We start from the raw sequence: 23,825 nt of genomic DNA, 5'->3' as shown, positions 1-23,825 counted from the left end.
CCCATATCTTTGGAAAGTAGTGATCTTAATATTAATCTAAATCTCTAATCCCAAACCAAGCCCTAATTCTAAACCAAATCCTAATCCTAAATCTAACCCTCAATCTAATAATAAACCATTACCACAATCCTAACCCATAACGTAATCCCATGTGTAACCCTAATTATAACCTTAATCCAAATCTCAATCCTACCTTTAGCAATAATGTTAAAATGATTCCCCCTGCTGGTGTCAGCCGAGGAATTCCCTTGCTATATTCAGCAAGGGATGCCCGTGCTGACCATAATCCTAATCTGAACCATAATCTGAATCCTAATCTGAAACATAATCCCAATACTACAATTAATTATAAACCTAATCTCAAACATAAACTTAATAATAAACCCAGTAATAAACCTGATAATAAATCTAGTACTTATGCTAAACTGAATAATAATCCTTAATTGTAATCCTTAATTTAATCTTAATCCCAAAGGTTTCCCTCTACTAATATCAGTGCTGATATTAGTAAAGGGATTTTAAACTAAAACACAGTGGTATGTTGCTGCCATCTACTGGCTATTTTCAGTATTGCAGTCTCCCATCTCTTACATTGAAGACATTATTCCCAATGCAATGCGATCTGTGCTGGGCAACTAAAAATGCCCAGCACTGGTCAGAATGGCATTTGGGCATAGAGGGTGATCCTCCAGGGTTTGTTCAGACCCTGGGGGTCTCCCAAGCACCAGATCACTTGAGAGAATGACTGTAGCTGAGCTTGATCGCTCAGCTGCAGTGTTCTTTGTGGGTTTAAATGGCTACATGCAGTGCTAACTTTCAGCACTGCATGCAGCTCATCAAAAAGTCTGGGGCCACTAAAAATGGCCCCAACTGACAGAGGGGACCCCCAGGTTTCTAATGATACCTGGGTTTCCTAGTGTGAGCAGGGATTTAACCCTGCTCTCACTACATTGCTGTCTATGGGGATTTAAATCCCCATTTAAAGAGCTGCTTGCCGACCTCACTTTGAGCTCTGCATGCAGCTCATCAAAAAACCTGGGGCCACTAAAAATGGCCCCAACTGACAGAGGGGACCCCCAGGTTTCTAATGATACCTGGGTTTCCTAGTGTGAGCAGGGATTTAACCCTGCTCACACTACATTGCTGTCTATGGGGATTTAAATCCCCATTAAAAGAGCTGCTTGCCGACCTCACTTTGAGCTCTGCATGCAGCTCATCAAAAAACCTGGGGCCACTAAAAATGGCCCCAGCTGACAGAGGGGACCCCCATGTTTCTAATGATACCTGGGTTTCCTAGTGTGAGCAGGGATTTAACCCTGCTCACACTGCATTGTGCTCTATGGGGATTTAAATCCCCATTTAAACAGCTGCATGCCGATCTCACTTTGAGCTCTGCATGCAGCTCAGCTGTCAGTCTGTGGACATTAAAAATGACCCCAACTGACAGAGGGGAGACCCAGGTTTCTAATGATACCTGGGTTTCCTGGTGTGAGCAGGGATTTAACCCTGCTAACACCACAATCTAGATATAGGCATTTAAATGCCTATTTAAGCAGATACATGCCGCGCTGACTTCCAGCACTGCATGTAACTCATCAAAAAGGCTGGGGTCACTAAAAATGCCCCAGCTGATAGAGGGGAGCCCCAGGTTTCCATTGATACCTGGAACTCCCTTGTGTTAGCAGGGATTTAACCCTGATCACACCAAATTGTAATAGTGGGGATTTAAATCCCCATTTAAATGCTTGTTTGCAGCGCTCACTTTGAGCTCTGCAAACAGAGCATCAGTCAGTCTGGGGACACTAATTCTGGCCCCAGGTGAGAGAGGGGAGCCCCAGGAATCAAATGATACCTGGGGCTCATAGTTACCAGCAAGGTAATAGACCCTGCTGGAAAAATACTGCATGACGGAAATATTCCGTCATGCGTCCTTAAGGGGTTAAGGACACAGCTTCAGAAACTTGCCTTATACCTCAGAGCACAAGCAATTTAGCATTTATTTTAATTTTTTTGCTGTTTCTGTTCAACTGTAACTTGTATCTCTCTCTTTTATTGCACTAACAAATATTATATACCATTTTTTTTTATTTGTTGCTGCACATAAAATACAGAGTTTTAGCCATTGTACAAGCGTTAGTTTTTATGTGGCTTTTGACACTGTTGATCATCCACAGCTTCTTCTCATCCTCCGCAATATCGGTCTACAATATATTGCTCTCTCCTGGTGCTCCTCCTACCAGCGCTATTTCAGTGTTTCTTTCTCTGGCTCTGCTTCTTCTCCCCAACTCCTCTCTGTTGGTGTCCCCCAAGGTTCAGTCCTTGGTCCCCTAATGTTCTCCATCTATACTTCCTCCCTTGGTAAACTCATGAGCTCCTTTGGCTTCCAATATCATTTCTATGCAGATGACAAGCAAATCTATCTGTCCTCTCCTGATCTCTCCCTGTCCCTCTTGACTAGCTTCTCTGACTGCCTCTCTGCAATTTCTAACAGGATGGCTGCTCACTTCCTTAAACTCAACTTGACCAAAACTGAAATTCTGGTCTTTCCTCCCTCAAGTGTTGTTACTCCTGTGTCTGTCTCCCTCCAAGTAAACGGTGCTACCATCAGCTCCACCACGCAGGCTCGCTGCCTAGGTATTCTCTTTGACTGCGACCTCTCCTTAACGCCTCAAGTTCAGTCTATCGCCAAATCCTGCCGCTTCCATCTCAAAAACATTGCGCGCATCCGACCCTACTTAACACCAGATGCGACTAAGGTGCTGGTTCTTTCCACTGTCCTTTCTCGCCTTGACTACTGTAATCTGCTTCTCAGTGGTGTTACAGTCCACAATGAATGCCGCAGCGAGACTCATCTTCCTGTCCGCCCGCACCTCCCACGCCTCACCCTTCTGTCAGTCCCTACATTGGCTTCCTGTAAAATATAGGGCTCAATTTTAAATTATTTTTTTTGCTTTAAAAACTCTACATAATGCTGCTCCCACCTATCTATCCTCCCTGCTGCTCCTTCAAAAAATCATTTAAAACCCACTTCTTCATAAAAGCGTATAAATTAAACTGTTAATAGCTCCTGACTGATTCCTCTCTTGCAACTGTCATTAGTCTAATACTATCCTTACCTTTTGTGTCACTTTACTCCATTACCTCTAGCATGTAAGCTCATTGGGCAGGGCCCTCAACCCCTCTGTTCCTGTGTGTCCAACTTGTCTGGTTACAACTACATGTTTGTTCATCCACCCACTGTAAAGCGCTGCGGAATTTGTTGGCGCTATACAAATAATAACATAATAATGTAACCACAAACAAGGGCTAATAGCCAAAACAAGATAAAGTATACAAAAGATATAACATAATTAGCAGTGATCTAATAGTGGTATAGTGAAGTCCAACAGTGTACTCCTGATACACCCACTCTGGCTCATCCAGGCAGTGCTTCTCGTGCAGCGGGCCACAGGAGCAAATTTTTATATCCGCTTCCATGGTCACATTCTTATGATGCGAATAGGGAAGGGACTCTGGCGCACTACAATGATGTCACTAGTGGTGCGGCTTGTTGTTCTGCCGTTCTCATGTCTTTTGGCTCTTTGTTGTCCCTCTTATTTAAACCCCATCTGTATGCTCTTAGCTGCCCTGTTGTGGTTCTAAGTAGCCCAATAGCACATTTATATTTACTATTCATTTCTGGTTTGACTTTGACTTATCTTCTCGTTAATTCTATTTTCTGTACTCATTGACTATTGGCTTGTTAATTAATTTGCTCTATTATCTTCTAACCTTGACCATAGCTATCTATGACTATCCTATTACTCACTCCAAATCCCAGAAAAGGAAATGTTAATAGATGTCTACTACAGAAAGAATCTAAATGGATTGATGTATTTCAGACATTAACTCCCCGTGGATTAAACAAAGAATTTAACTACACACCATTTATCCACAACTGAACACAGCATTGGCGAATTACAGTAAATAGATACAATGTTTAATTGAATTAACAATTTCTTGCTCTATTAAATACATTTACTTTTTTGTTGTCACAGACCGCTACATGCTTAGAAGTTAGTTACTTGTTTCCAGTTATGGACTTTACTGAAATGTAACTATTTCTATGATCTGCAGCTCAAGAAAATCTAACTGCTTATGGTTATATTTAGAGAATTTACTGTTGGTCATTTTCCCTTCTATTTTATATTAAAAAGTATTTTCTTAGTAAATGTACTTATAATATAGAGCAATATCCTCTGTATCTATTTCACCCTCCCTTGTAGCCCCGTATTTATAGGTTCTTTTACCTTTTTAATAATACTTATTAAATGTTATATTTTATGTGTCAACTTTGTTATGTTCGTGATTTCATTAGGATAGATTATGTTCCTTTGTTTTGTTGTTGAAATTTTTCATAAGGGTTATCCCCTCAAATCTGTCCTAAAATATTTCTTAAGCGTACATACTAGTAGCTTCCTACAGCTTTTCCTTTTTTGTGAGGTAGCATTCCAGATTCAAAGAGAATTTAGGACTTCCATGCAAGTAGTGCAGAGAATAGGCCCATATGTAGAATTGGGGTAGATCTGCTCCAGTAAATGTCAACTCTAGGCCAACCTATCTTCTCTGATGTCGATGAGAGTGCCAGGTGACAATTTGAATTAATGGAGCAACCGAAGCCCCCAAGCCGTTCTTGTGTAAGACATCTCGAGCTATCCAGTGCTGTTTATTTGGCCAAATTAAGTTGTCAATGGCCCATAGGTGGATTAGAACTTTCCTAGTGGCTGGTACTGGCAGGGACTGAACCCCTCCAGGGCACCCCTGTCTAGTGCTATTCCATATAGAGAATTGCCTAATCTTGGGACCATAAATTTGTGTTTTAGGCATGTATGTTATCATCTCTTAAATTGATTTAATTCCTGGGCGAGGCCTAATGGTTTGTCCATTTGATTAGAATTTTCGTAAAAAAAATTGTATACAACGAGCAACATTATTTAGCGAAGCCTCTTTAATGGACTGTCAGAGGGCGTGTAACTCTGTTAACATAGGGTGGGATTTTTGTTTGTTCTGCTGCTCAGATTGGCACAAGGCTTGCTGGGAGGTCAGACAGGAGTTTTGTTTTCTCTTGCTTTTTATGGGTGTTGACATTAATAAAGTGGCCTTTCAGGACCACTTTATGAGCCTATCATAGGGAAGCACCAGAGATTTCAGTAGTGACATTGTCCTAAAAATAGTTACAAATGACCGTACTGATATCTTCCTGGACCTCTGTATTTTTCAACAGTTAAGAGGTTTTCATGTCCAGAAAGATGTCAGACGCACAGTTTATCAAAATACATACTGTCCTAGGAAGCTACAGTGGTATATTTTAGCCTTATTATAAAGCCATTTTTGTTTTTGACATTCTTTATTTTTGTTGTGCATTATATATCATACAAGCTTGGTTAGACATTTCAAAGGAGAATAGATGTCCAATACATATCAAAATGTTGGAATGACAGGAAATCTAAAAATACTGCACTTTTTTATTTAATGAGAATAGACAACATAAACACAATTCTATTGAATCAACTGGGAAAGAAGGAGAAAATACATTAAATACAATATATACATTAGAACTGTAATTGGTTGCAAAATGTAAATGCTGCTGGGTGCTTGGGCTCAACTGCAGCAGTTAAACAAATTGGGGCACTGTTACTGCTTGATAAGAGCTAAACGTTGATAATGATGAAGCTGAATAAAGGGTTACTGTCCAAGATACAATTAAAAATAACAACAATAATGTCACTGGGAACACGCTTGTAGCTGCTTCTATCCTGGAAGCTGCAATACCCTTGTAACGGTACCACAAGCATGACAGTCCTCTGTGAGAGACTGTCCATTCCGACCTCCGCCATGACCAACAGGAAAATAGGTGTAAAAGTCCAAGCTGGTGGATCTTATGAGCCGGGATTGGCGTTTTCAGGGAGGCATCCATGGCATTCCCAGCACCAGCAGACGGCTCTTCAGGGTGTAGGGTTGTGATAGGGAGATCCCGTTGAGGCTCCGGTGAGTACGAGCGGTCTGGTGACAAGTAGCCGAAGACCTCTACCTCCGAGCTGAGGCACAGTGATGCCATGTAGGATCTTCTTGGGCCCAAACAGAGCTAAGAAGTCGCCATGAGACTGCCCAAAAGAGCCATTTCACAGGCATTTTAGCACCAAATTCTTTCAAAGTTTATGGTATTATTTTTTTTTCACATTTTTGGACTTGCACATTGCAATTTAGCGGTGTAATTTTTAACAATAGAACTAGTGTTAGGATTCCCTCTGCTGATATCAGCAAATTAATTCTCTTGCTTATTTCAGCTAAATAATTTCTTTGCTGACCCTAATTGTAATCTGAATCCTAATCCCAATTCTGCAGTTAATTATAAACCTAATCGTAAACATAAACCCAACACTTATTCTAAACCTAATCTTAATCCTTAAAGGGACACTATAGTCACCAAAACAACTTTATGTTAAAGTAGCAGTTTTGGTGTCTAGATGATGCCTGCAGTTTTACCGCTCAATTCTCTGCTCTCACTTTTGTTAATGCAGCCCTAGTCACACCTCCCTGCATGTAACATTCACAGCCTTCCTAAACACTTTCTGTAAAGAGAGACCTAATGTCTATACTTTATTTACCTTATTTCATAGTCTGTTTAATTTAACATTTCTTAACTCCTGTACTGTTTATAGCTTGCTTGACCTTACAAGAGCCTCCTGTGTGTGATTTAAAATTCAATTTACAGAGCAGGAAATAAAAAACATCTGATTGAAAATCAAGCCATTTTTTTCGTTCAGGCTGTGTCAGTCACAGCCATAGGAGGCGTGGCTAGAGCTGCATGGACAGAAACAAAAGTGATTTAACTCCTAAATGGCGAGGAATTGAGCAGTGAAACTGCAGGGGCATGATCTATACACCAAAACTGCTTCATTAAGTTAAAATAGTTTTGGTGACTATAGTGTTCCTATAGTTTTGGTGACAAATCAATTGTAATTTTACCTCAGTACTTATATTCATAGATATAGAATACCTAGATGCCGCACATCTATGGAATTCTCTGCTGAGCGGCGAGAAATGCGGCAGCCATCTTGGACCGGTCGCCGCTCTACTGAAGCTATTGAAGAACCCTTGGAAAGCCCATCTCACTCAAGGTAAGTGAAGGACTTGGGGCACTTTTAGCCCTTAATGCCCCTTCCCCTTAGTACCCCTACCCATGTCATTAATGCCCCTACCCCTAATCCTTAATACCCCTACACACACAGTGTTAATACCCCTATCCCTAGTCCTTAATACCTCTACCCCTATGGTGTTAATACCCATACCCCTACAGTGTTAATACCCCTGTGCTGGGGTAGGGGTATTAAGGACTATGTGTGCTGGGATAGGGGTATTAACACTGTGTGTGTAGGGGTATTAAGGATTAGGGGTAGGGGCATTAATGACATGGGGTAGGGGTACTAAGGGGTATGGGCATTAAGGGCTATAAGTGCCCCCAAGTCCTTCACTTACCTTTAGTGAGATTGGCTTTCCAAGTGTTCTTCAATAGCTTCATTGGATGGCTGCCACATTTCTCGCCGCTCAGCAGAGAATGCGGCATCTAGGTATTCTATATCTATGCTTATATATGCAAAGGGATTCTAAGCTAAGAAAAAGTTTAATATGTTGCTGCCATCTACTGACTATTTTCAGTATGACAGTCTGATATCTGTTATACTGAAAATAGTATGCCAAATGCATTGCAATTGGTGATGGGCAACTCAGAAAGCCCAGTACCGATTAGAATAGCATTGGAGCATGGAGGGAAAACCTCCAGAGTCTGTTTAGACCCGGGGGTCTCTCTACCAGATCTAGTGAGAGAATCACTTTGCAAAGCGATGAATGTAGTTCATTAAAAAGTCTGAGACCATTTTTCAAAAGTAGAATGTTGGAAATCATTTTGCAATATGTTTATATTATATGACCATATTTTTTGTAATGTTTCTTTTTTTTTTTTTTTTTTTTTTTTTGTGTGTTGCTTATATTCTAATGCCGAGTGGCTATAATACATATAACCACATTTGGTTTTGTCTTTTTTTTTTCATTACAGGTATGCATGAAAGAAGAATACACACATTGCTGGAAACCATAGCATGAAAACAATGCCAAGAATTACCAGTCTAAATTTTTTATTTCCTAGCTAAATGGACATGGTCACTTTTCTCTATTCCTCAATCCTTATAGACTGTAGAAATATTATTGGATTTCATGTCTACAAACCGTTATTCACTGACAGATACTTTGGGATTTCCAATATTGATTGCTGTGTAGCATAATTATTACTGCCATCGCATGTCTAAGTAGATGTTATTGGTTTGAGCTCTACGTTCATACAAACTGATAACTGTTGCTGTGCATACAATGTGAGCCACATTTATATGACTAGGTGATGGAATCGGAGGGACCACTGGTCAGGAGGCGTTATTCTGTACGGAAAAGGAGTCTACCTACTGGCCGTAGTGGATCCACTCCAGCAAAGAAGAGAACAAATAGAGAGGACGAGGATTTGGTTCAAAGTTCTGACATTTTGAATGAGAACCCTGTGTTATCAAGATTCATGGAGGTAGTATTCCTGCTTCATTATACATTTTTGTAATTCTTAATATTCCAGTACAATCTATTCAAATTGCTCAAGAGATTGTTAAATGGCTTTGTGGAAAGATTAAAGGGCCTTTAGAATCGGCATTCACTTTTCAAGAACTCTGACCTCCACAGGAACAAAAAATCATTTCAGATTGGGGCACCTGCTTAGAACCCGGGACATAGCGTTTTTAAGAAAACTCAAAATTTTCACAAATTAAATCCAATTGGAGTAACTGAGACAAAAAAAAGCTTTTCTGAAAAAATTCTACAACACTGCAATCGTCACAACCTTTTGCCTCCTATAGAGTTTAGTGAATACCCCTGCACCCCCCACCCCACATTAAGGGAGATAGAGACTTTCCATTCACCATACTTGACATTTAGCTAGTCTGTTTGCCATAATCCTTTTATTTATTTATTTTATTGTGTTATTCAAATATATGTGAAAAATAATTTTGTGACACATATTGAATTACAATTGGCAGCAATAGAGAATACTGATGTTTCATTGGATTGCGAGTTTTTAACCCCTTAAGGACACATGACATGTTTGTCATGATTCCATTTTATTCCAGAAGTTTAGTCCTTAAGGGGTTAAAGGAACATTCCAAGCACCATAGCATGCTGTAATGTTAGTAGTCAAACAGTTTGCTAATGGTTTAATAGCTTACCCAAGATGCATTGAACCAGAAGCACTTTCCATCAGCTGATTCTTTTAGTTAATGAGATGGCCAAGCTTAGCAGGACATAGCTCAGTAGAGCTAACAAATGCTCCATGTTGCTGTCTCCGTCTCTCAACGGAGGAAGCGCCAGGTGCTCAGCGGACCCAATGTACGTTATCAGACCGTTCGCAAATAGTTAGACTACATACAATGGGGGGGGAGGCATACGTTAGTGATTATGGTCCTTTTTTTTTTGTTGTTGAAAAAAAAATAGAACGTTATGGCCATGTAGTTTCCCTAAGCATGGAAGCGCCAGGTGCTCAGCGGACCCAATGTACGTTATCAGACCGTTCGCAAATAGTTAGACTACATACAATGGGGGGGGAGGCATACGTTAGTGATTATGGTCCTTTTTTTTTTGTTGTTGAAAAAAAAATAGAACGTTATGGCCATGTAGTTTCCCTAAGCATGTTTGTATTTTTACTGCAGGATCTGTGATTTTTTTTTTTTAAACTTCTGTTCTCATTGGATGTGCTAACCCACACCATTACAAGAGATCCCATGTATCTTCTGATTACGGTATATTTATAATGTGAAATAACATTTACGTAATAATGGAACATATTTTTGAGTACAGTATGCACACATATTGAAAACTATGTAAGCAATCTACATAAATCATCTTTGAAAAGAAATCACTATGAAATGAGAAATATTAAGCACTAACTCATTAATTCTGATTGGTCAAGTACTCTAATAACTTTAACATCCAAGCATAATCAATGTAAGCATTGTTTAGAGTGAACTTCATATCATTTGCTTTTACAACAGCTATTGGTGTTCCACTCCACTGACACGTCCTCATTTGATGACATTTAGCTAGATTCTAAAATGCACTATATCTGATAGAAGCACTCTTAACTAAGCCATGAAAGTTATTCTTAAAAATAAGAAGATTGCTGTTGACTGGATCTTACAGAAAGTGTACTATGTAGGACACTCTTTGAACACCCATGTTCTAAATCTCATTCTCATGCTAGCACTTTATTAATTTGTATTACTTTTTTTTTCTTATTACTTTTTTCTTTTGTTTATATGCTTTCAATTTATAGATACCATTTGAACCTTTACCTTGGTCTAATAACCTACCATTTCTGATATAAATCATAGAAACATGTAGATGTTTATATCTGATTGTATTATGTTGTTTTCTTATACAGGACAGTGCTGGTGAGGAAGACTTATTTGGGGATTATGACAGCTTTGCTGGTGACCCTTCCATTTTAGCTGAGGTGGATAACTTGGAAGAGCAGTGTAAGCAGGATTCTGCAAGAATCTTTCCCCATACAAGCCCACAACAAAATCCTGAAAATCCTAATTTATTTACCCCTGAAGTGCAAAATACAGCTGGATGTGTATCTGCCTTCCTACTCAAGTCTGAGCAGGTTTTTGAGCAAACAGCCTCAAATGAGTATAAAGACTTAAGTGATGATTTCTTAGATGACATTCCATGCTCACAAATATTTTTCTGTGAAGATACAGATCTTCCAGTTGGTAGTTTTACAGAAGAGAATTTCAGTTGCAATGGGAACATGACTATTATTAGAGGACCTATTAATGAGAAGAGTAATCCACATACCTTACTCAATGACAAACTATTCAGTAGTGGCCTGAATATTGCTGGAGCACAAGGCAAATTGAAGAACATTAATGGTGCCTCTGTATTGGACTGTTACAAAACTTCTCACACCATTGAAGTTCCTGGAATTGACTCTTCGAAACATTTTCCGCTAAATCATGAGCAGGGACGGAGAAAAAGCTTGAAGGATAGTCTAAAAAATACTTTGGCCAGCAATGCCAAAGGTCAAAGTCCACAGGTCTCCAGGACTTTGCAGCTCAAAGAAACCATTCTTTTAGAGGAAATTGATGTTGCTAAGAAGACTTTGGAAAACTCGTCCGATTTCGATTTGGGCCCATTTTATGGATTACCGAGCAAAGTTAGTGATCTAATTGATCAGTTTAGAGGAATAAAAGAACTTTATGGTATGTTAATTTTGATAACAAGTCCTGCTCTTAATATGATCTGCGCCTTTTTCTCCAACTTTTAAAAATCTGTATGCATTTTTGGGAAAACAGAATATTCTAGGTTAGAATAGGTTGACGTGTGGAGAAACCTCTTGTTGATCCAAGGAGAAGTCTGACATCCCTTTCAAAGTCGAGGGATTTGTTTTGCCTTGTGTGGCAAAATTTCAAATTGCTTCAACTTAGGGTTTTGGTTTCTTGTGGATTAGCAGCAGTAATACATATGTGTGAAAGGTTGAACTTCATGTAGGTTTTTTTTCAGCCTGTATTACTTTGTAACTATTTTACAATATTCTTTTAACCAATCAATTATTGTATGTTTTGTTGGAAATTTTTAACTTTAAAAAGTTATAAACTGGAAGGTATAATTTTTTTCCTCAAACCACAAAAATGTGTATTTTCATGAGCTTGCTTATAAAATGGCATGAATTGTATTGGAGGTGTTTGATTGCTTACGTAGCATAAACATTTAGAAATGTACTTTTAATTTTCTAAATTATACTTCGTTGTTAAAATTAAAAGTGTAAAATGTAAAAGTCAAATATATTTTATATCCGTATATTTAGAAAAATAAAAGTATGGATAAAGGCTAGGTGTCCGTGATGAAGGAGTGGTGGGCAACAGACACGTCACTTAGTGTGCAGAATCCGTCAATACCCATAGGTATACATCAACAAACAAATGATAAAAGGTTGTGTCACAAAAAGATGTGCAAATGTTAACACTTAAAATACTCTTATGAGAAAGACAACTTTCAAATGTCCTCAGAAAGTCTTCTAATAGTTGTCCTTGAGTATGGATTGTGGAAGTCCATGATAGGATATGTAACAGAGAAACACAAATGCAGAAAAGCAATTACAAAAGTGTACTAAATACAAGTAAAACCACTCGAAAAAGCCTGCTAGTTGGTGAAATGTGTTTGTTTTTTTATTACTGGTTTGTCTTTATCACTTTTTATGCATTTTGTTACTTAATAATTACTTTTGGATTATACATCTCCTGACTCTTGATTGGGGTTCATTTATTGCTACAATAGAATCTTCAGACCACTTATTCCTGGTGGAGATGATACTACCTATGCTTCTCAAGTAGAACACTATAGGTTGTGAGCTAATTTCTTGTCTCTGTTAATATTTTTGTATGCCAATTATCCCCATTCTATTAAAAGCGCTACAGAATATGTTGACGCTATATAAATTATAATAATAATTAATACGGATATTTTTTTTTTTTTTTTTTGTCAATCTTTCTTTTATTATGGCATTTGCGTTATGGGGTACAGAATGAAGAGAGGAGGCAGTATGGGGTAATACAATTGGTGGAAACAAGATGGTACATAATACACTCCTTCAAAGGACTGCCATATATTTTTAGTTTTTTTGAAACGTCGAGTAAACATTGTTTTACAAGCAATTGTTAAAGACATGTGTAAAAGTTAACAGGTTAGTCATGCTACGTGTTAAGCAGCTCTGGCTCTCGCTCAGTACATGTCAACATAGTAAAGGTAGCTTACGGCATGACAGGTCAAACGCTCTGGGAAAAGTAACTGTATTCTACCACAAATTAATAACATTAAACATATTCATATTCACACGGGTTAAACTCAGCTGTAGCGTGCTATAGTGATAGACTACTGCTCCTATTCTAAGGCACGGTGGAGAAGAGGCTAGCTTAGTGCATCATGTGTAGAGCAAGTTAGGTATTCATCTGCCTTGTCCTCGATCTATAAGCAGGCTTGTGTTGCCCTAGAAAATAGTACAGGCTAGCAATCCATAATAAGCGTGTTAGGGATGTCAGATGCGTTGTGCAAGATATCATGTAGTAAGGCATAAACATACTGTGCACTCTGGATATAAGGCATAGTTAACAGGTTTGGCTGGCTGTCGGTTTAGGCAGCTTTAGCCCTCTTGGCCTTCGGCCCAGGTAGGCAGGGATCCTGGGCGGTGTGTGCTCCAGGCTGGGGTCTGCCCGAGCGGGACACGCTCGGCCCTTTCAGCTCGGCTTCCCTCACCTCCCGCGTAGGCTTCGGTGCTTGCTGCACCATACGCTGCTCCAATTGCTGCCAGAAGCGCTGGAATGCTTTGTCGATGCGTCGGAGGGAGCGCTTGATCATGTCGTCGCCATGGCCCGCATCTCCTGGCGCCATTCGTGTCGCGGTGTGCATGCTAGGTCCGCATTGTGTAGGGCCTGTGTCTGTGCAGGCTTTTAGGGTGTGAGCGAGAACCTGCTGTCCGTCGATGGGGACCGGGATGACCCCCGCCGGTCCAAAGGGGGGGGAAAAAGGGCCCAGTTTCGAGTGCTCAGGCGAGGATGGCTTCGGAGGAGCGGCCGTCTCCTCTGCGCCGGCCATGCTTGTAGGCCGCATACGGTACTCGGGCGATTCTCGCTTCAATTGTGGCATGTTTAGTACCCGTCGATTCGCCCGGGTGTCACCAGTAGCTCAGTGGCCCTTGTGAGTCGAGTACTCGCAATGATTTGCTGATTTTGTCCCTTTATCTGCTAGTGAGTGCAGGAGCTGTGTCCACAGGCATCCACTCGGCTCAGCAGCCAGGCCCCGCCCCCAATACGGATATTTTAAGCAGCACTCTTATTCACCCATTTTAAAGTAATACAGTAAACGCTATATGCACTTTTTATTGTGTTTTGTATGTGACTGCTGATTTGAAAAATATTGACTACATATCCTTAAGTGGGGATTTTACCGCTATATGATGAGTATCTTGATACATTGTATTACTGGATCTCCGGTGTTTGTGTTCATCGTGTTTCTTAATTTTTCTGAGTATATTAAGTGTTTGCAATAGGTGTATATCTGTAAGTGGGAACTGTACCACTGTTTACCGATGTTATTTGATTTTTTATGAAGATCTATAAAATGTGAGTGGCATTTTTCCTGAAGTATTCGTCCAATTGTTTAAAATATACTACACTATCATTGCTTCTCAGTATTTATGTTTCTATGTTGCATATTCTACTGAGGGCCTCCATATTTAAGATAAACTATTGGAAGATAATACATTGAGGTCACTTCAAAGTTGTCACTCTCATTAGAATATTTTGAGTATTTTATATCTCTTGTTTGTTGAGTTTATTTGTTTAGAACCATTATGAGACCTGTATAAATCATAATTATGAGAAAAGTTTAAAACTATGGAATGTTGTTGATTGTTGCACTTTTAGAACTTGGACCCAGATTTTTTTAATTTTCTTACAACATATAACTCAGTAATATAAAATTGTATCTTTTGTGAGTGTCTTGTCAGAATTTTTTTTTCAAGTTTGTTTTTATTTTGAGTTGTTTGTTTTTATTTGTTTAATCTTTATTTACTGCACGTTAGCATGTGCTGTGTCTTAAAGGGGCTGTCTAAGCATGATAATCACTAAAACTCTGTGTAGGTCGTGTAAAGAGGCTAAGTGCACAATCACACTTGTGTAACGTTGAATCATTACTGTTTGTTACAGTTGTATAGTCAGTAAGCACACTGACAAATACTAACAGTAAATTATATAAACGTTCAAAATGTTCAATTTAACAGGGTGAACAAGCACCAGGTCCCAACCATGTAGATTGCAAGTAGAGAGTTTTTGCTAGATGTTATACATCTACTATCTGATAAGTCAGGGGAACCATGAATGCTATAAACCCACTTGTAAGGGAAATGACAGATGATGTTCCATTAAAAACAAATCACAAATAAGTGATTTTTCCTCATTATCAACTCATGAGCAGATGAAAGAGCTTTGGTACTAGCAATCATCTGTTTTTTGTCAAAGCTTTAGAAATTTGATAAAATCAGAGAGATTTTACCTGTAGCCTCATTATATCATTGCCACTACAATAAACTATAGCCGGCATGGTGCTTGGATCATGTACAAATTGGCTTCTTAACCTTCATTTTTTATCATAATGCATTTTATTTAAACTTTACAGATTGGCAGCATACATGTTTGACTTTGGATTCTCTTAAACAAAAGAAAAATCTGATTTATTCCCTTCCAACCAGTGGAGGGAAAACACTAGTTGCTGAAATCCTTATTCTTCAAGAACTTATATGCAGACAGAAAGATGTGTTAATGATCTTACCATATGTAGCAATTGTGCAAGAGAAGGTGAGCCTCATTGCTTTTGGTTAAATATTTGATATGCTCCTCCACTTACTGCTGAGAATGTCACTGATTTTATTAAATTTTCTGAATATCTACCATATATCTTACTAATTCTAACATTCAAAGGATATGTTCATTGGAAACCACTTTAAAGGGACACTATAGTCATCAAAACCATTTTTGTTTAATTAAGCCATATTGGTGTATAGATCATGCCCCTGTAGTCTCACTGCTCTCTGCCATGTAGATGTTAAATCACTTTTGTTTATGTAGCCCTAGGCACGCCTACCTGCATCTGACACAACCTCCCTGAACACTTCCTGTAAAGCGTCATCTAATGTTTACACTTCCTTTATTGCAAATTCTGTTTTAATTTTAGAATTTCTCATATCCTGCTCTAGTAATAGCTTGTTAGACTATGTAGGAGTATCATGTATGTAATTAAAGTTTAATTTATAGAGCAGATGATGATAAATAAATAAATAAGAAACAACTTAAGAAAAGTAAGTTACATCTGAAAATGAACACATTTTGTTTTCATGCAGAGCAGGCTCTGTCAGTCTCAGCCAGGGGAGGTGTGGTTAGGGCTGAATAAACAGAAACAAAAGTGGTTTAACTCCTAAATGGCAGAGAATTGAGGAGTGATACTTCAGAAGCATCGCCTATACACAAAACTGCTTTGTTAAGTTGTTTTGGTAACTGTAGTGTCCTTTTAGTAAGATCTAATCCATCCTTGTCATTATTTATTCCATGTTTTATTACAGTAACTAGCATTGAAGCATTGTCTATTTCATAATTTTTTGTTAGATTTCCAACTTATACTATATGTCACATTATCATGCCTAATTTCTAGGTTCGGGGCCTATCCAGTTTTGGAGTGGAGTTGGATTTCTTGATAGAAGAATATGCTGGTAGTAAAGGAAGATTCCCTCCCATTAAAAGAAGGAAAAAAAAGTCCCTCTACATTGCAACTATTGAGAAGGGACACAGCCTTGTAAACTCCTTGATTGAAAATGGACGGATCAATGAACTGGGTCTTCTTGTAGTTGATGAGGTAACATTTGTTTGTCCAACTACTCATCCAAAGAAATACTCCCCAGTTCCCCATTAGAATGTTCGCACTCGCAGCAACAGAAGTAATTAATGAGTGCTACCCCGTGTGGCCACCATTTCATAAAGGTGAACGGCACCCAGGGGGAGCATTCGTATCCCGAAAGGAGATGCTTCTCTTGCCTGGTTTCCACACAGGTACCCAGCGAATGGAGGCAGTTCACTTCAGAGGCCATTGTGAGGGTTCCTGAGGTTGGTGTGGACGCTTCTGGGCCACTGGCGAGTTTGGCGGGCTTTTCGGTGCCCGCAGGGACAAAGCGACCAGCTCTTTTCTCGCAGGAGGGCTTTTCGGTGCCTGGGAGACAAAGGGACAGTCCCTTTTTCCCACGCCTGCACTCCCAGGCACAGAGGCTCCAAGGAAGAAGACCCCTGGCAGCTAATGTGGGACCCTGGGGGTTCAAGTGGCAGGCTTTGGGGACAAAGTGAACAGAGTCCCTTCCCGTGGTAGGATCCCAGGGAGGGGGAGGATCAGGGGAGGTTTCCTTGTATGTTGTGTGGTCAGCACTTTGCATGGGGCTATGCATAAAAGCTGTGTGTGGCCAATAAAGTGTTGTTGTACCTCCAGAACTGTGTGTCATCCAGTTATTGGGGGGAAATGGTTCTCTCTATATCCTTAATGGTTCCTATTCAGCTGACGGAAGGGAAATAGCGGAGGTAACCGGGATACCCGTGGTCCGCTACACATACTCTTTATTAAATTCTCATTTTGACTCTGCCTCAGTCTTGCTTGCTTAGACTCAGGGCAAACTCTAAGTGACAGTCCTGAAAAGCTGTCCACAGTGATAGCTGCAGAGAATTGGAAGTGTCCATGGAGGGTCTTGTGGGATCATTCATAGGTCCCAATGCTGTAATCTCACAGGGAGAAAGATTAAAGGAGCATTCTAACATTGGAAATGTTTCTAGCATTGGACATGCCTAATTAGACTAACCCCCCCCCTCCTTCCAAACTATAAAATAAAACCTTTTACTTGCCTTCTATCACACATTGCACCATGGCTGCAACTCCTTCCCTGGCTGAGATTACTGATAATCTTAGTCAATCCAAAACTTTCCCATAAAAAAAGCATTGGCGTCCTGCTGTGCTGTGTCAATCAGCATCCCCTCATAGAGAGGCATTATACTAATGCATCTCTGTGTGCAGTGTCCAGCATCTTCCTCGGGCTCAGGGCATAAAAACCCCAAACAGTCAATCCTGCCTTTTCACAATTCAGCAATTGTTATATTGCAAAGACAGTCTATTTTGAACAAAACCACTACATTAGTCTGTAGTTGGTCTGTTACCTTAGAGTGTTCTTTTAAATAAATTGGTCACAAGTGGTCTATTCAGACTAATCAAATGAAACCATAATTTAATGAGTTTATGCATACATTCTTGAAAATATAATTTATACCTTCCCCAATATTTTTCTTTAATTCTCAAAGTTGCACATGTTGGGTGAAGGAAGTCGAGGGGCTATTTTGGAAATGACTCTTGCCAAAGTTATCTACACTAGTGGTAAGTCACTTTCATATATTTAGTTTAATTATGTGTATAATGTTTATGAATTGTTAATTATCACCTTGTACATAAATATACAAGCTACATGTCCATTTTGCTTGAATGACGAAATGGCTAGTTTTACTGCATACCATATATTTCTCTCACATTAGTGAGATGTATTATTTTGGAAACTTTTTCCTACTGTAAAATGTCAGCCTACCATATCTACCCAGCAATTATGCCAGCCCCGGGGCTGGCTGTGGTTTTTTATTCAACCTTCAAAGCAAGTGGGCCCATCCCTTAAAGGCAAAAAATAAAAAAATGAATTATTCAGTTTCTAAGTCCTTTCAGTCCTGCCGGAAACCGGAACCTGAAATTAAAGTTCCTGTACCGCGGTGCGCGCTGTGAAGCCGGCCCACGCTTCAGGACAGGTAAGTAATTATGGGATATCGGCGTATAACACGCACCCACGATTTTTCCCCTATTTTCAGGGGAAAAAAGTGCGTGTTATACGCCGATAAATACGGTACTTATTGTATTATCTCTTATGACAAAAAAAGTCCCTTCAAAGAAAAAGAAAACTTGAGATTTAATATAGTTATGTCACTTCATGTCGATGCTTGGTGTTTCATTAAAAAAAATATATATTATTTTTATTTGTATTGGTTACTCAGCATTGGCATTGAAAGATATTCTAAGATAAACTAAGGACTACTTTTTCTTGTTTGCAAAGCCAAAGTTGACAGGCAGAAATTTTTTTTAATTCTGCCTGCCTTTTCTGCTGAATGGAAATGCAGATGTCCCTCTTGTTGCACTGCCTCTAAGGAAATATTTTGTATTTTTTATGTTGTGCTATGAACAGTCAGTAAAAAGGTTTGTTTGTTCATGTAGTGTGATGAAGGTGTCTGGAGATTTACAAAACATTAGCGGATGAATGACTGGCAACAGTGTTTCATTTGCAGACAAAAACAGTTCAAATACCGAAATTCAACTAATTGATATTAATTAACAAACAGTGTTTGCACAAACACAAGCAAAAACCTCATTCGTTTACATGATTTCTTTCTTCTTCTTCAGAAAACACGCAAATCATTGGAATGAGTGCCACCTTAAACAATGTTGGTGACCTGCAGAAGTTTCTTAAGGCGGAGTATTATACCAATAACTTCAGACCTGTAAGTATTTCTAAATATTGTTTAAAGGCAACGGCCCTTGAAGTTGATTCAGTCTTTGTATACTTCTCAGATTGGGTTTGAAATTCACTCCAAGCCAGTCCATGTCATTTTGCCATTGCAGTGATAATTGAACCTTTAGCATACCATCCTTATAGTGTTTTCGTTGTTAGAGTTGCATTTTCTATGATTAACCTATCTAACATTGTGAGGTTTATTCACTAAACTGAAGTGTAGTAAATTGTAAACTGAATAGCAAAAAAAATTTAAAAAAAGTATGAGGAAAAAATGATAATAGTCCCAACTTGGCTATTTTAACCTTTCATTTTTGAATTTTGGTTTTCAATATTGCAAATTGATTAGTGTAAAAACCCTGTTTTTGTCCGCTCTTTGGTCATAGGCAGTTTCACCAGCACTCTGTTGATTACAGGAATACTATTGGGTCAGGAACACAAACATGTATTCCTGACCCTATAGTGCGAAAACCACCATTTAGGGGGCTTGCCCCCCTTAACAGGTAAAAAAAAAAAAAAAAAAAAGCAGTAATTATTTCCAGTGCCACGCAGGTCCACTAGCACTAGCCCTGCCTCTGATCCGCCTCCATGGCTCAAAGTATCAAAACTGATGATTCCAGCGAATCCAATGCTTTCCCATAGAAAGAGCATTGGATTGGCTGAGATCGTTCAAGACGTGGAGTGGGGCCAAATGCCGGTCTGGCCATTCAGCATCTCCTCATAGAGATGCATGAAATCAATGCATCTATATGTGGAAAGTACAGTGTCTCCATGCAGAGCGTGGAGATGTGAACATCAGCGCTGCACATAGGAAACACCTCTAGTGGCTATCTGAGGAGTGGCCACTGGAGGTACCCCTAGGCTTTAAAGTAAACACTGTCTTTTCTCTGAAAAGGCAGCATTTAAAGCAAAAAGACTGCAAGGGCAGGCTATACTCACCAGAACATCTACATTAAGCTGTAGTTGTTCTGGTGACTATAGTGTCCATTTAAATAAATATTAAAATGAATAAGGATTTGTCATCTACAATTATTTTTGTGTTTTACTGGAGATTTGTGACACTGCTGTATTTAGATTCCAAGCTGTTTTGTTTTTTTGTGTTCTTCCCATTTAATAACAAGAAAATAACCCAGTTAACCTAAAACAAAGAAAAAATATTAAACATGACTGAAATGTTGGCAACACATTGCAAATAAGTATATATTTTCCATTATTTGCATTTATGGCATACATTCGTTGTACGTGTGACAAGTGTTTCATTTATTTGAATCTAGGTAGAATTAAAGGAATATGTTAAAATCCGTGACAGTATTTATGAAGTTGACAACAAAGCAGAGGACAACTTTACATTTGCACGACTTCTCAACTACAAGGTAGATTATATTAGATCTCCTGTAGCCTGTAGTGTATTGCACATATTGGAATAGAGAGTGGAAGTGCTTCATATATTCATATTTGTGGTATGTGCAATTAGTGAAAAATCTTTTATGCATACAAGTAATTCTAGCATGTGTGTGTGTATATGTGTGTGTGTGTATATATATAGATAGATTAGATTAGATTAGATTAGATTAGATAGTTTGAAGGAAGAAGGGTGCACTCTCCAGGTCTTTTCAATGTGGTTTATTAGATAATTACATAAATTCTGTCCCGATCAACATTTCAACCCCAATGGGTCTTCCTCAAGATCTTGGTCGAAACGTCGATTGGGACAGAATTTATGTAATTATCTAATAAACCACATGTTTTCAGCGGGGGCATATCTACTAAATCATGATTTATTTATTTTATTTGGGCAATGGGATGTCCTTTTCATTATGACCACTTCATCTTAATGAAGTTGTCTGAGTGTAGTGGCCCTCTCATTAAGGCAGTGTAATGAAAAGTATTACCGGTTTGTAGAAAAATATATACATGTATATACATTGCATTTATTTGTGCACCATATTACACATTTTTGGATTTTGACCAGTTTGCATGTTGAGCACATATGGGAACTGCATGAATAGTGAACTACAATATTTTGAATTTGAATTGACTGTGAAATATCTAACCCATAATTGTATTAGCACTTTAATAATATTTGCACTATTGAAGAAAAGAAAAAAAAAAGTATGTAAACCTGTTCATCTATGTTACAAAAATCAAACACAAGCAGTTTCATAACACAAAAATAATATTGTTATTGTACATATGGACAATATTGACATATTAACAATATTTGTCATTCAAATATCCACAGTATAGGTTGGAAAAAGCAATTACTTCAACAAAAGCTAATTAGAAATAGAAAGGTGCAATACAGCACTAAAATATACTAATAGAGCATCAATACTTTTTAACACTGGATACCGTTTAACTAGTCTTAATTAAAAGAAATACTGGAAAAACAATATACAAAATGTGCAGCCAAAATATTTTTTTCAATGTAAAAGAAAGATATATATATATATATATATATATATATATATATATATATATATATATATATATAAGTGTATGTAATATGTATTTTGGCCAATGGGTGGTGCTCACATATATCCAAAATAAGGACTGTTAAATACCCACTACGGTTCTTAGTTAAATCTTCAAGGCAACCTCTTGATGGCACAGTGGAGGGAGCATCATAATTTGGGGCTGGACCAGTTGCCATCATCATGAGAACAATTAAGTCCCAAGTTTATCCTACATTATAATATCAGGGTGTGCGCCTGCTGAAGCTCAGTAGAGGTTGGGTGATGCAGCAGGATAATGATCCTAAACATCAAAGTAAATCCACTACAGAATAGCTTAAAAAAACATTTGAAATGGAATCAACTAAAGCAAGCTGTTCAAACTAAACTACCTACGAACATGGCTGATCTAAAGCAGTTAAAGCTGTAAAGAAGAGTAGTCCAAAGTTCCTGAATGTTGTGCAGGTCTAATCCGCAGTTACTGGAAACACTTGGTTGAGGGTATTGCTGCCATAGGAGGATCAATTACCTTTTAAAAAGTGTTCAATGTCTCCATTGCACTGGTCTGGGTGCCTTTAGTGGTCCTTTAACATGAGAGTCCTAAAATCGTTACCAGAGGGCAAGTTGAGTCAGCCTTAGAGGCTACAAAGCTCTCAAGTGTCACTCAGTCTGTTACAAATGTATACAGTAGATTGCAGCATAAAGCATAGTTCACAGACCTCCTTAGTCACAACATCTCCGTACTCTCATCAGTCCTGGTTCAGATATCTGCCGTCACCCATGACAGGGTTTGCTTATCTCCCCAAGCTTTCTCAGGGGTATCTCATTATCTTAGAGAGCTTCTGAATATCGGTCAGAGGTTCTGTAGACAGGGAGCGGCACCCATTAGACCTCAGGTAAGAAGACAACCTTGTTCTAAAACAGTTTGATTACTTAGAATGGTGGGTGCCAGGGACTACAGCACACTGTAGTGGTTATGATGCTCACAGTATTCCTTTAAGGTGAGAATTTGTAAAATACAGTCAACATATGTTCAATTTACAAGATCCATGGCTGTAATGTTTTTCTGCCACAATGATTTTTAAAGAAAAAGTATGTCCTTTTAAAACTTCAAGAATGATTAGACTTTTATGGGCAAGACTTTGCCATTATATGGGTGCTTCTTGGGAACTCTTGGTTTTACCGTTCTTGTTTTTGAAAATTTACCGTTAATGTCCATTTATACAGTTGATTTAGCTTCATATAGCACATTTGAATGCATTATGTCATTTTATACCAACAAACCCCATAACTAATGCTGATTTTGTCTTTTATGCCTGTTAGGAACACGGTCAATTGGTATATGTCACTGACACGTGGGGTCTGCAAATAACTTCAAGTAGTGTAGTACATATTACTAATGCACTGCTTCAGATATGCTGCTGACTGAATATTTTGCTTTGATTTAGTATTCTAGTAGTTTGCTGAAGATGGATCCTGACCATATAATTGCTTTAGTGACAGAAGTCATTCCAAAGAAATCCTGTCTGGTCTTTTGCCCCACAAAGAAGAATTGTGAAAACGTAGCCGAGATGATTTCTAAATTCTTGAATAAGTAGGTAAAAACAGTTTTTTGTTTTTTTTCTTGTTTTGGTTTTCTTTAATACTGCATAATTGAATTAAAGGGTTACATAATGGAATTGAAGTGATTTGAAGTGGTGATGGGTCCTGGAGTCTTTATGTGCAGTGTTTTAGTATGAACATTATGGTTCCCGGGCACCATCTTACCTTAAGGGGTTAAACCATTTAAAACTGTTTATTATTATTATTGCCATTTATATAGCGCCAACAGATTGCATAGCACTTTACAATATTGTGAAAGGGGGGATTTAACTATAAATAGGACAATTACAAGAAAACTTACAGGAACGATAGGTTGAAGAGGACCCTGCCCGAGCTTACAGTCTATAGAAATCCCAAAGTTGCAAAGATGGTGCCTGTCCGCTATGATCCTCTCCTTAAAGTGATGATCCAAGGCTTCATTGAGGACACCTTGCACTGGGCACAGCTTAAAGCCTGAGTGTGTCAGCTGACACACTCAGCCTATCAATAACTCCCCATTCACAGTAGTGTGTGAT

At 38.7% G+C, this 23,825-nt stretch overlaps 1 protein-coding gene across 1 annotated transcript in view; it reads left to right on the top strand.

The window, feature by feature from the left end:
• The window catches only part of HELQ (helicase, POLQ like), a 43,561-nt gene that overhangs the window by 2,184 nt on the left and 17,552 nt on the right, over nucleotides 1-23,825 (top strand). Inside the window, exons 2-9 of the mRNA XM_063458743.1 lie at nucleotides 8,096-8,608; nucleotides 10,511-11,333; nucleotides 15,304-15,482; nucleotides 16,333-16,533; nucleotides 18,012-18,084; nucleotides 19,147-19,244; nucleotides 20,530-20,628; nucleotides 23,157-23,302. Of these exons, the coding sequence (XP_063314813.1) occupies nucleotides 8,435-8,608; nucleotides 10,511-11,333; nucleotides 15,304-15,482; nucleotides 16,333-16,533; nucleotides 18,012-18,084; nucleotides 19,147-19,244; nucleotides 20,530-20,628; nucleotides 23,157-23,302 (1,793 nt within the window). The 5' untranslated portion in view covers nucleotides 8,096-8,434. The remainder of the gene's footprint in view (nucleotides 1-8,095; nucleotides 8,609-10,510; nucleotides 11,334-15,303; nucleotides 15,483-16,332; nucleotides 16,534-18,011; nucleotides 18,085-19,146; nucleotides 19,245-20,529; nucleotides 20,629-23,156; nucleotides 23,303-23,825) is intronic.

Source organism: Pelobates fuscus, chromosome 6, assembly GCF_036172605.1.
Source record: "Pelobates fuscus isolate aPelFus1 chromosome 6, aPelFus1.pri, whole genome shotgun sequence".
NCBI classification, from domain to species: domain Eukaryota; kingdom Metazoa; phylum Chordata; class Amphibia; order Anura; family Pelobatidae; genus Pelobates; species Pelobates fuscus.
The sequence above is the reverse complement of the archived record's forward strand: the minus strand, read 5'-3'. Positions and strand labels throughout refer to the sequence as shown.